The following is a 17150-nucleotide window of genomic DNA, read 5'->3' on the forward strand; positions in this document are numbered from 1 at the left end:
TAAAGTTTGGTTGTGGTGAATTTATTTAAAGTATTTTCTTTGAAAAAAGTTTGCTAAGTAGATCCTCCAATATTAAAAGAAAAAGGGTATCTCTGTAATAAAGTAAGAGGATTGTAATGAAAGTAAGAGGATAATTGTTCATCCATCATGCCAACTTCAAGCTAGTTCTTTCTTTCCAGTGCAGCAACACATTTTAGGGCAACAAAGTTCAGAATGGATACAATGGCCTGTTCAGAAAGCATGCAAGTTATATCAGATCATTTCTTTAAAGTCAGTGTGATAAATTTGTTAACTAGACTCTGACCACAGAAAGAGAGAGATACAGGAAGTCAATGTAAATTGCAGACATGCCAGCTCTGTTGGTTCACATTACAGCTACCTAATGTTGGGCTTAATTTCTTTTTCTTCTTCTTCTTCACTATCATCAACCTGTTGGATGACCAGATCAGCAGACCCATCTTCTACAATCTCCACATAGGATCTATTCTCATCTTCACTCAAGTGCCATCTGGAATCCTTATCTCCATCTGATGGGGACATAAGATGTTGTTCAGCTTCCAAGTCAATGGGGAGGCTGTCTATGCCAAATTCTGCAAGACACTCATTACACAGTCTGTAGCGCCTGGTTCCCTCCTGTACCACTTGCCCTGTTAGATCTGTCACATGACGTTTACATTTTCTGCAGATGAGTTTACATGCCTGGTGAATCTGTGTAGAGATTTAAATAGTGATAAAAGTGATTTTTCAAAAGCAGGACAGTTTGATATTTTAGGTACCAGTTCATAAACTTAAGATGTTCAAAGCCATGCATTAAACTCAAATTAACATCTATTATTAGAAAAAGATCAAGGGTTTTAGTGGTAAATTGATGTCACAGAAATATTAAACATCAGCTTTCTCTAAATAGTGGCTATCATGTTTTTTATTATTAATATGACATAATAATTTCACCTATCCCTTAATCCAATAGCATTTGGTATCTGAGGTAACTTCCTATGATAATAATAATTGCAAACACTATGTGCCATGTACTTATTTATTTACTTATTTTTATTATTTATTTATTTATTTATTTTTGAGACAGAGTCTCACTCTGTTGCCCAGGCTGGAGTGCAATGGTGCGATCTTGGCTCACTGCAACCTCCGCCTCCGGGGTTCATGCAATTCTCCTGCCTCAGCCTCCTGAGTAGCTGGTATTATAGGCGTGTGCCACCACGCCCAGCTAATTTTTGTATTTTTAGTACAGACGGGGTTTCACCATGTTGGTCAGGCTGGTTTCAAACTCCTGACCTCGTCATCTGTCTGCCTCGGCCGCCCAAAGTGCTGGGATTACAGGTGTGAGGCACCGCGCCCAGCATACTTTTTATTTTTTAAAATAGGGTCTCGCTCTGTCACCCAGGCTACGGTGTAGTGGTGGCCATGGCTCACTGCAGCCTCAGCCTCCCAGGCTCAAGCAATCCTCCCATCCCAACCTACCGAGGAGCTGGGACTACAGCTGGCTAATTAAAAAAAATTTTTTTATAGAGAAAGGGTCTCACTATGTTTTCCAGGCTGAACATATCTTAATTTGAGGTGGGGGCGGGGGGTGGAATCTCTCTTGTTTTGTGTATTAATTTTTTATTTTACTAGAGAAAGAAAAATATTACATAAATTTAAATTTATCAATATTTTAGATAGAAGGAGAACTTGCCGTTTTTATTAATAAAAGATCTGGTGGAAAGAGGAGCACAGGGATTGGAAGGGTTGGGGTTCTAGTTATTTACTATCTTTGTCACTTACTAACCATGTATCTTGGAGCAAGTAATTTAAAACATTATATAAACCTGCTTTAGGGTGACAGTTAAAATACTTAACTGGTAAGATATGGGCACCACCCAGACAGATGAGAAGCCTGACTAATTCTACTGGACACTCGTCATAAACAACTACTATGGTGCTGCTTCTACATATCAGCCTAGTATTATCTTTGCTTGCTTCCTATGGCTAATGGAAATATCACTCACAGGGTTAACGTGAGGACCAAATGAGTTAACATGTGTGAACTGCTTTGGTAAACAGTTGTAGTGAGGAATAATTACTTATTATAATTAGTAATAAAGAATTTTATTCAATAGCTGTCAGAACAGTAGATTATGGGTTCTAATCTAAAAATTAATTGTATAATGTTGAATCAATGTTTATGGAATATTCATTTAAATAAAGTCAGGACAGTATAGAAGTAGGGCACCAAACACAGTAAAAAAATCCAAGAAGCTGGGCACTGTGGCTCACACCTGTAATCCCAGCACTTTGGAAGGCTGAGGTGGGTGGATCACTTGAGGTCAGGAGTTTGAGATCAGCCTGGCCAACATGGTAAAACTCCATCTTTACTAAAAAAAATACAAAACTTAGCTGGGCATGGTGGCACACGCCTGTAATCCCAGCTACGCGGGAGGCTGAGGCAGCAGAATCACTTGAGCCCAGGAGGCAGAAGTTTCAGTGAGCTGAGATTGTGCCACTGCACTCCAGCTTAGATGACACAGTGAGACTCCACCTCAAAAAAAAAAAAAAAATTCCAAGAAAGCTAATATAGTCTGGTAAAATACGTAGGAAAATGTATGGAATTACCACTACTACAGTTATTATCCTGTGCATAACTGTTGACATATTAATCAGTAAACATTAAAAGTACACGATTTGAATGAATTCTGATTTCTACTGAGATAGTAATATTATGTGTATTAGGCTGGGCATAGTAGCTCACATCTGTAATCCCAGCACTTTGGGAAGTGGAGCTGGGTGGATCACTTGAGGCCAGGAGTTCAAGACCAGCCTGGCCAACATGGTGAAACCCCATCTCCACTAAAAAAAAAAAAAAAAAAAAAAAAAAAAAAAAAAAATTAGCCGGATATGTGCTTGTAATCCCAGCTACGAGGGAGGCCAAGGCAGGAGAATCACTTGAACCCAGCAGGTGGAGGCTGTGGTAAGCTGAGATCGTGCCACTGCACTCCAGCCTGGATGACAGAGCAAGACTCTGTCTCAAAAAACAAACCAACAAACAAAACTATGGGTATCAAATGTGGTATTGTTTTTGTTACAAGCTCTGATACAGATTCATGTCCATCCCTCCAAAATATGTATCTTCTAACTCTATCCACTGAAACAGTGTAAAATAAATGACACCTCCATAACAATGACTGCCCAGACTTTGGGCTCTAATTTCACTTTCCACTAAAGGAAATGGATTGAGAAATGGCTGATTCCAGCTCTGTGGTAGGGAAAGTACAAAGTGAGTCTAGGCCTCTTGTGGAGCCAGAGAACAAGGACACTTTCAAAATTTAATGGAGTTGTGACAAAAGGAGACAAGAGCCAGCATCGAGGTAGAGACTGTTCACTGGATTAAACTAAAAATTTGAGTGTCAAAAAGAGTAATAGTTGTGGATCCAAATATAACAAACCAATACAATTCCTCAAATTCCTGAGACCATATGATATCTAAAAATATAAGACCAGCAGCCATGGTGGCTCACGCCTGTAATCTCAGTACTTTGGGAGGCCGAGGTGGATGGATCACTTGAAGTCAGGAATTCATGACCAGCCTGGCCAACATGGTGAAACCCCATCTCTACTAAAAATACAAAAACTACGTGGGCACCTGTAGTCCCAGCTACGTGGGAGGCTGAGTCAGGAGAATTGCTTGAACCTGGGAGGCAGAGGTTGCAGTGGGGCAAGATCACGCCATTACACTCCAGCCTGGGCAACAGAGTGAGACTCTGTCTCAAAAAAAAAAAAAAAAAAAAAAAAGAAAGCAGGTGTAGTGGAGACCTCCTTTGGTTGGACAGCCACAACTAGACTGAGATCCTACCAGACAAGGATTCAGGAATCACTGGTAGATCCTGAGTGTCTACAGTGGTGATTCTGACCTAGACACTTAAAGCATTTATACAGTTTATATTATCTTTGGCTCTGAACAGACCAGTATATAAAAACATATTAGACTAAGTGAATTAAAATGGAAATATAAAACTATTTACCATCAAAAGAATATACCCCACTTCAAGGTCTCAAAGGAGAATAAAAATCAATATACATAATTATGCTTTATGTGCAAAGTAAAAACACTAAGTTGGAAGAATTTTAAATATGGTAGATTTGTGTGAAAATATTTCCCTCAGCAAATGAGATGATCCTAAAGCCCATAAATGTACATTTTTTATTTATTTTTTTTTAGACAGGGTCTCGCTCTGTCATCCAGGCTGGAGTGCAGTGGCGTAATCTCAGCTCACTGTAACCTCCACTTCCTGGGTTCGGGCAATTCTCGTGCCTCAGCCTCCTGAGTAGCTGGGATTACGGCTACCATGCTGGCTAATTTTTGTATTTTTGGTGGATGGGGTTTCACCATGTTAGCCAGGCTGGTTTTTTTTTTTTTTTTTTTTGAGATGGAGTCTCGCTCAGTCGCCCAGGCTGGAGTGCAGTGGCGCAATCTTGGCTCACTGCAAGCTCCGCCTCCCAGGTTCACGCCATTCTCCTGCCTCAGCCTCCCGAGTAGCTGGGATTGCAGGCGCCCACCACCACGCCCAGCTAATTTTTTTGTATTTTTAGTAGAGACAGGGTTTCACCATGTTAGCCAGGATGGTCTCGATCTCCTGACCTCGTGATCCGCCCACCTCAGCCTCCCAAAGTGCTGGGATTACAGGCGTGAGCCACCGCGCCCAGACAACCAGGCTGGTCTTGAACTGAACTGGCCTCAAGCAATCTGCCCGCCTTGGCCTCCCGAAGTGCTGGGATTACATGTGTGAGCCACGGTGCCTGGCCAACTGTACATATTTCTTAAGAAGTAAAATGATGGGCCAGGTACGGTGGCTCACGCCTGTAACCCCAGCATTTTGGGAGGCTGAGGCAGGTGGATCACTTGACCCCAGGAGTTCAAGACCAGCCTGGGCAACAAGATGAAACCCCATCTCTACAAAAAATATAAAAATACAAAAATTAGCCTGGCATGTTGATGCAGGCCTGTAGTCCCAGATACTCAGGAGGCTGAGGCGGGAGGATAACTTGAGCCTGAGAAGTCAAGGCTGCAGTGAGCTGAGATGGCGCCACCACACTCCAGTTTGGGCGATAGAGAGAGACCCTGTCTCAAAAAAAACAAAACAAGGCCGGGCGTGGTGGCTCATGCCTGTAATCCCAGCACTTTTGGGAGGCTGAGGCAGGTGAATCACCTGAGGTCGGGTATTTGAGACCAGCCAGGCCAATGTGGTGAAACCCCATCTCTACTAAAAATACAAAAATTAGCCAGGCGTGGTGGCACACACCTGTAATCCCAACTACTCGGGAGGCTGAGGCAGGAGAATTGATTGGACCCGGGAGGGAGAGGTTGCAGCGAGCTGAGATTACACCATTGTACTCTAGCCTGGGCAACAAGAGTGAAACTCCATCTCAAAAAAACAAAAACAAACAAAAACCAAAAAAGAATTAGTAAAACAATGAAAAAAAATCATACATACTGTTCGAAAATGGCTACTTAGATGGTCTAGCCTGCTAAATCTTTTTCCGCAAGCTTGACATGGATAGGGCCTTTCTCCTGTATGACAACGAAGGTGGCGCTTTAGGTCTGCCTTCCGCTTCACCACATGTGTGCAGTACGGGCACTTGAATCGCATCCGAGGCAGATCATCTGTCAAGAGACGCTTTGATTAAATCACTGGAAAGTTCGTAATAACAATTCTAATAACAGAAAGAATCCAATCCAAGCCCACTGGAAACAAGGAAAGAAAAAAAGAAACTGAAAAAAAAAATGAAATAAAAAGAATTCACAAGCAGTTGGTTAGCCTAAAAAATGAGATGAAAGAAATTTTATTAAGACTAGATTGTCAATGTAATCCTAAGTATAGAACTTTAACTTCAGTATTTGATATATTTAGAAAGTTGGGTAAATTCAGACTGCTATGCTTTTTTTTTTTTTTTTTTTGAGATGGAGTTTCGCTCTGTTGCCCAGGCTAGAGTGCAATGGCGCGATCTCCGCTCACTGCAACCTCTGCCTCCTGGGTTCAAGTGATTCTCCTGCCTCAGGCTCCTGAGTAGCTAGGATTACAGACACGCGCCAGCACGCCCAGCTAATTTTTGTATTTTTAGTACAGACAGGGTTTCACCGTGTTGGTCAGGTTGGTCTCAAACTCCTGACCTCGTGATCCGCCTGCCTCGGCCTCCCAAAGTGCTGGGATTACAGGTGTGAGCCACTGTGCCTGGCCTGCCATGTTTTTTTTTTAAATTTAATGCAGTAGGGTCATTAGATTTTAAATGTAAAATAGTACTATATTTTTTAACTGTACACAATTTCAAAGTAAAAGTATTTAATACTTAAGCTTTTTTCTTGGAGGAAAATCACTTGAGGTAAGGAGCTTGAGACCAGCTTGGCCAACATGGTAAAACCCTATCTCTCCCAAAAATTAAAAAATTAGCCAGGTGTGGTAGTGCAGGCCTGTAGTCCCAGCTATTTGGGAGGCTAAAGTGGGAGAATCGCTTGAACCCGGGAGGTGAAAGTTGCAGTGAGCCAAGATTGTGCCACTGCATTCCAGTCTGGGCAACAGTGTGAGACTCTGTCTCAAAAAAAAAAAAAAAAATTATTGTTCAATTTAGGTATGATAATAGTATTGTATTTTTTTCTATAATATTTTAAGGACACATTCTGAACTATTTACAGGGGAAAACATATGATGTCTGAGATTGGTTTAAAAATAATAAAGGTAATGGTTTAGGGATAAGGATATAGACATGAGATAGGCCATGAGTTGGAGGTTGTGGGACTAGGTCATGGGTGCATGGAGGTTAATTATACTATTCTCTTTACTTTTGTATATGTTTGAAATTTTTCTAAACTAAAAATCAGGCTGGGCATGGTGGCTCATTCCTGTAACGCCAGCACTTTGGGAGGCTGAGGTGGGAGGATCATTTCAGGCCAGGAGTTCAAGACGATCCTGGGAAACATAGTGAGAACCCCATCTCTACAAAATAGCAAAATAAAATAAAATAAATATATAATCTATATCTTACAACCTTCAGGAGTTTCATTTTAATATAATTTTCCTTTAAATTTACATGGAAACTATTAAGCAAATTTGTTAACTGATTAATTGGGGGGAAAATCGTGATATGCATTTCTTATCCCTATTCTCTACTTCCAGAGTGAGGGAGGATTATTCTGAAACTGTCAACTTACATGGTCTTTCTGCATTTTACCATTATCATGAAAATGAGATGTCTCATGTTGCATATTGGTCCACGGTAGATTTACAGTATCAGTGTTATGGGTTGTATGTGAGGTGTTTGTTCTTTTTTGGGTGGGAGATGGGGTCTCACTATGTTGCCTATGCTGGTCTTTTGACTCCTGGGCTCAAGTGATGCTCTGCCTTAGCCTCCGCAGTAGCTAGGACTACAGGCAATCCTTAAAAAAAAAAAAATTATGTGCCGGGCGTGGTGGCTTACGCCTGTAATCCCAGCGCTTTGAGAGGCCGAGGCGGCTGGATCACCTGAGGTCAGGAGTTGAAGACCAGCCTGGGAAACATGGAAAAACTCCGTCTTTACTAAAAATACAAAAAATTAGCTGAGTGTGGTGGCAGATGCCTGTAATCCCAGCTACTTGGGAGGCTGAGGCAGGAGAATTGCTTGAACCCGGGAGGCGGAGGTTGCAGTGAGCCAAGACTGCATTGCACTCCAGCCTGGGCAACAAGAGCTAAACTCTGTCAAAAAAAAAAAAAAAAAATTTGTATCTTTTTTTTTTTTTTTTTGAGACGGAATCTCCCTCTGTCACCCAGGCTGGAGTGCAGTGGCGTGATCTTGGCTCACCACAACCTCCACCTCCCGGGTTCAAGCAATTTTCCTGCCTCAACCTCCTGAGTAGCTGGGATTACAGGCATGTGCCACCATGCCCGGCTAATTTATCTTGTATTTTTAGTAGAGACGGGGTTTCACCATATTGGCCAGGCTGGTCTCGAACTCCTGACCTTGTGATCCACCTGCCTTAGCTTCCCAAAGTGCTGGGATTACAGGCGTGAGCCACTGTGCCTGGCCTGTATTTGTATCTTAATAAGCTAAATACTCCTCTGAGTAAATACACAGGAAAAAAAAAACTATTTAAAGTGAAAATATGTGTCTTAGGGATTGAACTATTTAGAAAAGAGCTTTAAACATTTAAGAGTAATCTAACCACCCACAGATACAGGTTTGGAAAATCATGGGTTTTGACCCTTAGTATTCTTATTATTTTGATTGTCGTTATATTTATTCAATATTATTTTGAATTAAAAAAATTAAATCCACGTTTTATGAAATGAATTTCTTCTTTTTTTTTTTTGAGACAGAGTCTCACTCTAACACCCAGGATGGAGTGCAGTGCATAATCTCAGCTCCCTGCAACCTCCGCCTCGTGGGTTCAAGTGATTCTCCTGCCTCAGCCTCCTGAATAGCTGGGATTACAGGCACACATCACCATGCTCGGCTAATTTTTTTGTACTTTTAGTAGAGACAGGGTTTTGCCATGTTGGCCAGGCTGGTCTCGAACTCCTGACCTCAGGTGATCTGCCCGCCTCAGCCTCCCAAACTGCTGGAATCACAGGCGTGAGCCACCACGCCTGTCCTTACTAAATAAATTTCATTACAAAAATAGAACTTTTGAAAAAAATCACTTGCTTCAACTGCTTAAAGCACCTGAAACTAAGGGTGTTTTGACAGAAGACTGATTAATATAGCAGTTTGGAACCTGGATGAGGGGACTTACGCTCTTTTTGGGTACCTGGAAAACTTTTAGATGTGACATCAGATCCTTGACCGTACTGATAGCCAACAGGAGTAGAGTCCATTTCAGCATCAATCTGTGCTTGTTCTTCAGACTGGGAAGCATGGCTGGAAGAATCAGATGTTCGTACTTCTCGTTTGCTTGACTTATAATGAGTAACTTCAGAAGGCTGTGACAATCTTAAATGTTTGGTCTTTTTAATGGACTCTTTCCTTGGTTCATGCTTGGCCAAGGGTTGTTGAGTATTCTTCTGGGAGGCTGGATGATAATTATACTTATTCCAAGATTTTCCACTTATTATACCTGTTCCTTGCTCTGGGCTTAGGTGAGAACGTGGAGAACTGCTTCCTTCTTGCCAGCCACCACTATAAAAAGAGGAACGTTCTACACCATTAGAATTGGCATCTTTATCTGAGAGACTGAAATAGCGATCTTTTTCTTTCTCACTAATGTCTAAGGAAGATTTAATAAAAGTCTTACATACACTTATGACATCAGTCATCTGAAGGAAGCTAGCAGCCGACATCACTTCTATGACATTCTGACCAGTAAGAGACAGTTTGCCAGAATATACGAAGTCCAAGATAACTGTAAAAGTGTCAGGGGAGAAAGCCTGAAATGTAGCTGTGGTTGGCTGACTTGTCTCCTTTGAATTCTGAGAAAGAAGCATTTTAAAGTAGCCGCTACTAGCAAATAATACATTCCGATGTGCTTTGAAGACCTTCCCTTCAACTAGAATACTGCAGTCACAAAATACATCTTGCCTGCGCTGCTCGTTCAGTTGCTGCAGGAGGTGAGACTGATGAGAGGAGATCTCCATTCTGAAGAGGAAAAGACACATGTGGTTACCAAAACCTACAATTATTTTATTTTGTTTTGAGACAGGATCTTGCTCGTTGCCCAGGCTACAGTGCAGTGGTGTGATCAAAGCTCACTGTGGCTGGGCACAGTGGCTCACTCCTGTAATCCCAGCACTTTGGGAGGCCAACGCGGGGGAGATCACCTGAGGTCAGGAGTTCGAGGCCAGCCTGGACAACATGGTGAAACCCTGTCTCTACCAAAAATACAAAAATTAGCTGGGTGTGGTGGTGGGTGCTTGTAATCCCAGCTACTCAGGAGGCTGAGGCAGATGAATCGCTTGAACCTGGGAGGTGGAGGTTGCAGTGAGCCAAGATTACACCACTGCACTCCAGCCTGGGCCATAGAGCAAGACTCCATCTCAAAAAACAAACACCCAAAAAACAAACAAACAAAAAAAGCTCACTGCAACCTTGAACTCCTGGTTTCAAGTGATCCTCCTACCTCAGCCTCCCAAGTAGCTGGGACTACAGGTGTGCATCACCATGCCTGTTTTTTTTTTTTTTTTAATAGAGATAAGGTCTCGCCACGTACCGCAGCTGGTCTCCAACTCCTGGGCTCAAGCAATCCTCCTGCCTCAGCCTCCCAAAATGAACAATCCTTATATAAGGTGAGTCAACTAAAATAATAATCAGAAGCCTCTTTTATTCCATTAAGAACACTTTCTTGTTGGAGAATATAATCGCCAAGACACAGAAGATAATAGGTTTCAACATATCACTTAATACTAGACTGTTATCGGCCAGGCGTGGTGGCTCACGCCTATAATCCCAGCACTTTGGGAGGCCAAGGCGGGCAGATCACAAGGTCAAGAGATGGAGACCATCCTGGCCAACATGGTGAAACCCCATCTCTACTAAAAATACAAAAATTAGCTGGGCGTGGTGGTGCGTGCCTGTAGTCCCAGCTGCTCGGGAGGCTGAGGCAGGAGAATCGCTTGAACCTGGGAGGTGGAGGTTGCAGTGACCCGAGGTTGCGCCACTGCACTCCAGCCTGGTGATAGAGCAAGACCCTGTCTGAAAAAACAAACAAACAAACAAAAAACAAAAAAAACTAGACTGTTATTAGATTTTTAGAAAATTACTTGTTTTATTAGCAAAATTTATTGAGCATCTTCTTTCATTTTTTAAATATAGAGATGAGGTCTATGTTGCCCAGGCTGGTCTTGAACTCCTAGGCTCAAGCGATCCTCTGGCCTCAGCCTCCCAAAATGCTAGGATTACAGGCATGAGCCACTGCATCCAGCCAAGCATCTTCAATAAATCAGGCCTTCTGCTATATGCTGAACCAACACATTTGATTTTTGCCTTCATGTTGTTTTCAGTCTAAAAGGGTTATCAGACATTAAACAAAGACTCCAGCCCAGGGTGGTAGCTCACACCTATAATCCCAGCACTTTGGGAGGCAGAGGCAGGAGGATAGCTTGAGCCCAGGAGTGTGAGACCAGCCTGTTCAACACAGCAAGACCCCGTCTCTACAAAAAAAAAATATATATTTTTTAATTAGCCAGGTGTGATGGAGAGCACCTGTAGTCCTAGCTACTTGGGAGGCTGAAGCAGGAGGATCACTTGAGCCCAGGAGGTGAAGGCTGCAGTTAGCCATGATCATGCCACTCACTGCACTCCAGCCTGGGCCACAGAGAGAGACTCTGTCTCTAAAAAAGTTAAATTAGGCCAGGAGTGGTGGCTCACACCTGTAATCCCAGCACTTGGGGAGGCTGAGGCAGGTGGATCACTTGAGGTCAGGAGTTCAAGACCAGCCTGGCCAACATGGCAAAACCTTGTTTCTACTAAAAATACAAAAAAAAAAAAAAAAAAAAAAAAAATTTAGCCGGACATCATGGCGCACACCTATAATCCCAGTTACTTGGGAGGCTGAGGCAGCAGAATTGCTTGAACCCAGGAAGTGGAGGTTGCAGCGAGTTGAGATTGCACCACTGCACTCCAGCCTGGGTGACAAAGTCAGACTCCGTATTAAAAAAAAAGTTAAGTTAAATTCAACAAAGACTTGTATGAAGTTACAATGACAAGTGCTAAGAAAGAAAGAAGGTGCTATGAGTAGTATAAAGGGGCTATAAATAGTATCCTAGTTTAGACTGAGATGGAGAAGGTTAGGGATACCTCTTTAGAAGTAACATTTAAACTGAGACCTCAAAGGTGAGCAGGAATTAGCCAGGTAGAGTGAGGAGAAAAATTTCTGGTTCCAGCAAAATAGGTGAAAACTTTCCTGCCACAAATTCCTACAGACGCTGGATAAAATACAGCTGAAGTTTTTTAAATGTGTGGCTGGACTTGCAAGAAAGATGTAGAAATCCCTAGATGCCAGCTAAGCGGAGGCAGCACAGCCCAAGCTGTGTGGGCCAGTAATGGCTAAGGGACTAGGTCCTTACCAGTACCAAACTCTGATCTATTAGAACTGACAGCTGGGAAGTTAGAAACCTCTGAGGACCACAACCTTAGTGAAAACTGACTAAAAATTCTGACCGTATGTCCAAGGAGAAGGTAAAAAAGTTTGTCTTTGCAGGGCCCTGGGTAGGGAAAAAAAGGCCTTAGGTGAGATACTGAAGCCCAGTGGTTTGCCTTGTGAGATTCTGGAGACCAGATTTACTTTACCTGCTTGGTGTGAGAAATCTCAACCTGAAAAATTAACATGGGCCGGGCGCAGTGGCTCATGCCTGTAATCCCAGCATTTTGGGAGGCTGAGGCGGGCAGATTGCTTGAGCCCAGGAGTTCAAGACCAGCCTGGGCAACATGGTAAGATCCCCATCTCTATAAAAATAAATAAATAAAAAATAAAGTTAAAAAAAAAAGAAAAATTAACGTGAAAATTGGTCCTGGGCTGGTGGTGCCTTCAGGGCACCTTGCAGAAGCAAATGCAACATTGCTCAGGAAGGGTGGGTCTCTGAATCCAAGCCAGGCAGAAATAAACTGTGCTTAAACTGAACTCAAAATCATTCCCCTCCGTACATAAAGTGGGTAATTACCAATATTGTATAAACATGATATCAAGTATCTCCTATCTTAAAAACGAACAGAGGCCGGGCATGGTGGCTCACGCCTGTAATCCCAGCACTTTGAGAGGCCGAGGCTGGCGGATCACCTGAGGTCAGGAGTTCGAGACCAGCCTGGCCAGCATGGTGAAACCCCGGCTCTACTAAAAGTACCAAAAAATCAGCCAGGCATGGTGGTGCCTACCTGTAATCCCAGCTACTCGGGAGGCTGAGGTAGGAGAATTGCTTGACCCCCGGAGGTGGAGGCTGTAGTGAGCAGAGATTGGGCCACTGCACTCCAGCCTGGGCAACAGACTGAGACTGCACCTCAAACAAACAAACAAACAGGCTGGGCGCGGTGGCTCACACCTGTAATTCCAGCACTTTGGGAGGCTGAGAGACAGGCGGATCACCTGAGGTCAGGAGTTCCAGACCAGCCTGAGCAACATGGCGAACCCCTATCTCTACTAAAAATACACAAATCAGTTGGGTGTGGTGGCGGGCGCCTGTAATCTGAGCTACTCAGGAGGCTGAGGCAGGAGAATCACTTGAACCTGGTAGGCAGAAGTTGCAGTGAGCTGAGATTGTGCCACTGCACTCCAGCCTAGGCGACAGAGCAAGACTCCAGCTCAAAAACAAACAAACACATGTGCCAACAAAAACTTCCCCTTCAGCCTGGGTGACACAACGAGACTCTGTCTCAAAAACAAAAAACAAAAAAATCCTCCCCTTGATTTCACATCTACTTATGGCCTCTATTTCATTTTTCTTTTCAACTCCCTTTACACAAAATTCACTGAAATAGTTTTGCTTTGTTTTGTTTGTATTTGCTGTCTCCATGTCTCCTCCTGTCTCTCTTGATCAACCCATTCCAATCAGGTTTTCATCACCATCCATCAAAACCACTTTTTTTTTTTGAGATAAGAGTCTCACTCTGTCACCCAGGCTGGAGTGCAGTGGCGCGATCTTGGCTTACTGCAACCTCTGCCTCCCGGGTTCAAGAGATTCTCCTGCCTTAGCCTCCTGAGTAGCTAGGATTACAGGTGCATGCTACCATACCCAGCTAATTTTTGTATTTTTGGTAGAGATGGGGTTTCACCATGTTGGCCAGGCTGGTCTCGAACTCTCGACTTAGGTGATCTGCCTGCCTTGGCCTCCCAAAGTGCTGGGATTATAGGTGTGAGCCATCGGGCCTGGCCAAAACCATTTTTATGGTTATTAGTAACTCACATGTTGTCAAATCCAATGATCATTTCTTTGTCTTCATTTTGCCTACACAGTTGATCATTGTCTTCATCCTAAAACACTTTCTTCACTTGACCCCCAGGACACTACTCCATGGCTGTCCTACCTCACCGGCTACTCCTTCTCAGTCTCCTTTGCTGCTGCTTCTCCATTTTCCTAATCTCCAAATTTTGGAATGTATTGGGTCTCAGGCCTCAAAGATCTTCTCTACCTATATCATTCCCTAGGGACTATTTAGATCCCATCCAGGCTCATAGTTTCAAGCACCAAGCAAGCAATCAGTTCTGCACTGACACCAGCGAGTTGTCCTGTAATTCAATTCAATTCCAGCACTATGTACCTGGAGAGAACATCAGATCCCACAGGTTGAAGGCTCAGTCCCATAAGGCATCCCCCAACTTCTGATGCAGGCCCCAGCTTGTTTTATGTGTGCTTCTGACTAACCAGCTATAAATTGGGGTTTCCATAACGCCCTCCTTAAGTTTGATTAATTTGCTAGAGTAGCTCACAGAACTTAGGAAAACACTTAAGTTTTTTGGTTTATTATAAAGGATATTACAAAGGATACAGATGAAGAGATGCATAAGGCAAGGCACGTGGGAAGGCGCTTGGAGCTTCCACGCCCTCCCCAAGTGCACCACCCTCCAGGAACCTCCACATGTTTAGCTATCTGGAAGCACTCCAAATCCAGTCCTTTTGGGTTTTATGGAAACTTCGTTATGTAGGCATAACTGATTACAGCATTTGCCATTGGTGATCAAATTAACTTTTAGCCTCTCTCTCCTCCCCAGGGGCTGGGGGGTGGGCTGAAAGTCCTAGCTCTCTATTCCTGCTTGATCTTTCTGGTGACCAGCCCCAAACCTGAAGCTACCTAGAGGCTGCCAGCCAGCCAGCAGTCAATTCATGAGCATACAAAAATATATCACTTTGGAGATTCTAAGGATTTTAGTTGTATCCCAGGAAAGAGGGATGAGGACCAAACACATATTTCATAATACCATAGCATCTTTTTAAAAAAATTATTTATTTTAAATAAATAGAGACACAGTCTCACTATGTTGCCCAGCCTGGTCTCAAACTGCTGGGCTCAAACGATCCTCCTGCCTTCACCTCCCTAAATGCTGGGACTACAGGCATGAGCCACCATGCCCAGCCAATCACAGCATCTTAACATGTGCAAAACCATACTTTTTGTTCACCTCCATCCTAAATCTACCTTTCCTACAGTCTTATCCATCTTAGGAAACGTAATCTCCATTCTACCAGCTGTTTAGATCAAAGACATTGAGTCATCTTTGACTCCATGTTGTTGGTTTTACCTTCAGAATAGCAAAATCCCACCACTTCTCTCCACGACTGCTGCTGCCACCTTGATCCAAGTCACCATCACTCATCATCTAGAGGCTATTTATCTGAGATGGAGTTTCGCTCTTGTTGCCCAGGTTGGAGTGCAGTGGCGTGATCTCGGCTCACTGAAACCTCCACCTCTAGAGTTCAAGCGATTCTCCTACCTCAGCCTCCCGAGTGGCTGGGATTACAGGCGCCCACCACCACACCCAGCTAATTTTTGTATTTTTAGTAGAGACGGATTTTGCCATATCGGCCAGACTAGTCTCGAACTCCTGACCTCAACCGCCTGCCTCGGCCTCCCAAAGTGCTGGGATTACAGGCGTGAGCCACCGCATCTGACCCTAAAGGCTATTTTAATAGCCTCCTTGCAACTTCAGCCTAGTCTGAATACAGCAGCCACAGTGATCCTTCTAAAACATAAGTGAAATCACATTACTCCTCTGCACAAAACCTTCCTATGGTTTATCATCCAACTCCAAAGTTCTTCTCATAACCTAAAAGGCCCTATATGATCTGCATGCTCCCCATCCCAGTACTTCTCTAACCTCATCTCCACTGCTCTGCTCCTCACTCACTGCATTCTAGCTACCAGGACCTCTGCTTGTTTCTGAACATTCAAGGTATGTTCCTGCCACACAGCCTTTGTACTTGCCAGTCTCTCTACTTGGAACATTCTTCCCCCAGATAAACAGAGCTCACATTTTCACTTCCTATAGGTTTCTGTTCCAAGGTCACCTTATCAGACAGGCTTTCCTTTAACAACCTATAAGCACTCCTTCTCACTCTCTGTACCTTTATGTATTTGTTTATTATCTGTCTTCTCCTACTAAAATGTAAAGTCCAAAAGAGAAGAGACTTTCCCTATTTTGCTTACTTATGTATTCCAGCTCCTTGAACAGCTCTTAGACAACAGATAGTCAATTAATGTTGTTGAATGAATGATTCAAAAATGTTAAAACACATAAGGAAATCGTTCTTTTTTTTGAGACGGAGTCTCGCTCTTGCTGCCCAGGCTGGAATGCAATGGTGAGATCTCGGCTCACCACAGCCTCTGCCTCCTGGGTTCAAGTGATTCTCCTGCCTCAGCATCCTGAGTAGCTGGGATTACAGGCATGCACCACCACCCCGGTTAATTTTGTATTTTTTTTAGTACAGACGGGGTTTCTCCCTGTTGGTCAGGGTGGTCTCAAACTCCCAAACTCAGGTGATCCACCCACCTCGGCCTCCCAAAGTGCTGAGATTACAGGCATGAGCCACCGTGCCCGGCCAGAAATCATTCTTTTTTTTGTTTTTGTTTTTGAGACGGAGTTTCACTCCTGTCGCCCAGGCTGGAGTGCAATGGCGTGATCTTGGCTCACCGCAACCTTCACCTCCTGGGTTCAAGCAATTCTCCTGCCTCAGCCTCCTGAGTAACTGGGACTATAGGAACCCGCCACCACGCCCGGCTGATTTTTGTATTTTTAGCAGAGACGGGGTTTCACCATGTTTGCCAGGCTGGTCTCGAACTCCTGACTTCAGGTGATCCACCCACCTTGGCCTCCCAAAGTGCTGGAATTACAGGCATCAGCCACCGCACCCAGCCTGGAAATTGTTCTTTATAAAGAAGAATCAGGCCAGGCATGGTGGTTCATGCCTGTAATCCCAGCACTTTGGAGGCTGAGGCGGGTGGATCACCTGAAGTCAGGAGTTTGAGACCAGACTGGCCAACACGGTGAAACCCTGTCTCTACTAAAAATACAAAAATCAGTCGGGTGTGGTGGCAGGAGCCTGTAATCCCAGCTACTCAGGAGGCTGAGGCAGGAGAATCACTTGAAAACAGGAGGGGGAGGATGCAGTGAGTTGAGATTGCACCACTGCACTCCAGCCTGGGTGACAGAGCAAGACTCCATAAAAAAATAAATAAATAAAAAATAAAGAAGAATCAGCAGGCATCAAAAA

At 43.7% G+C, this 17150-nt stretch overlaps 1 protein-coding gene across 29 annotated transcripts in view; it reads right to left on the reverse strand.

The window, feature by feature from the left end:
- ZBTB8A (zinc finger and BTB domain containing 8A) overlaps positions 1-17150 on the reverse strand; it is a 67309-nt gene continuing 50159 nt past the window's right edge. For 14 of the 29 annotated variants that reach the window (XM_063719460.1, XM_063719466.1, XM_054555453.2 and 11 more), the window contains 3 exons: positions 8753-9591; positions 5484-5653; positions 1-708 (listed from right to left, as the gene is read on the reverse strand). In XM_063719460.1, coding sequence (XP_063575530.1) covers positions 376-708; positions 5484-5653; positions 8753-9590 — 1341 coding nt within the window. In that variant the 5' untranslated portion in view covers position 9591 and the 3' untranslated portion in view covers positions 1-375. Of the gene's footprint in view, positions 709-5483; positions 5654-8752; positions 9592-17150 lie in introns of those variants that run through there. The other 15 variants (XM_002811107.5, XM_054555515.2, XM_063719499.1 and 12 more) reach the window with 6 other exon arrangements.

This window comes from Pongo abelii, chromosome 1, assembly GCF_028885655.2.
Source record: "Pongo abelii isolate AG06213 chromosome 1, NHGRI_mPonAbe1-v2.0_pri, whole genome shotgun sequence".
Classification (NCBI taxonomy): Eukaryota; Metazoa; Chordata; class Mammalia; order Primates; family Hominidae; genus Pongo; species Pongo abelii.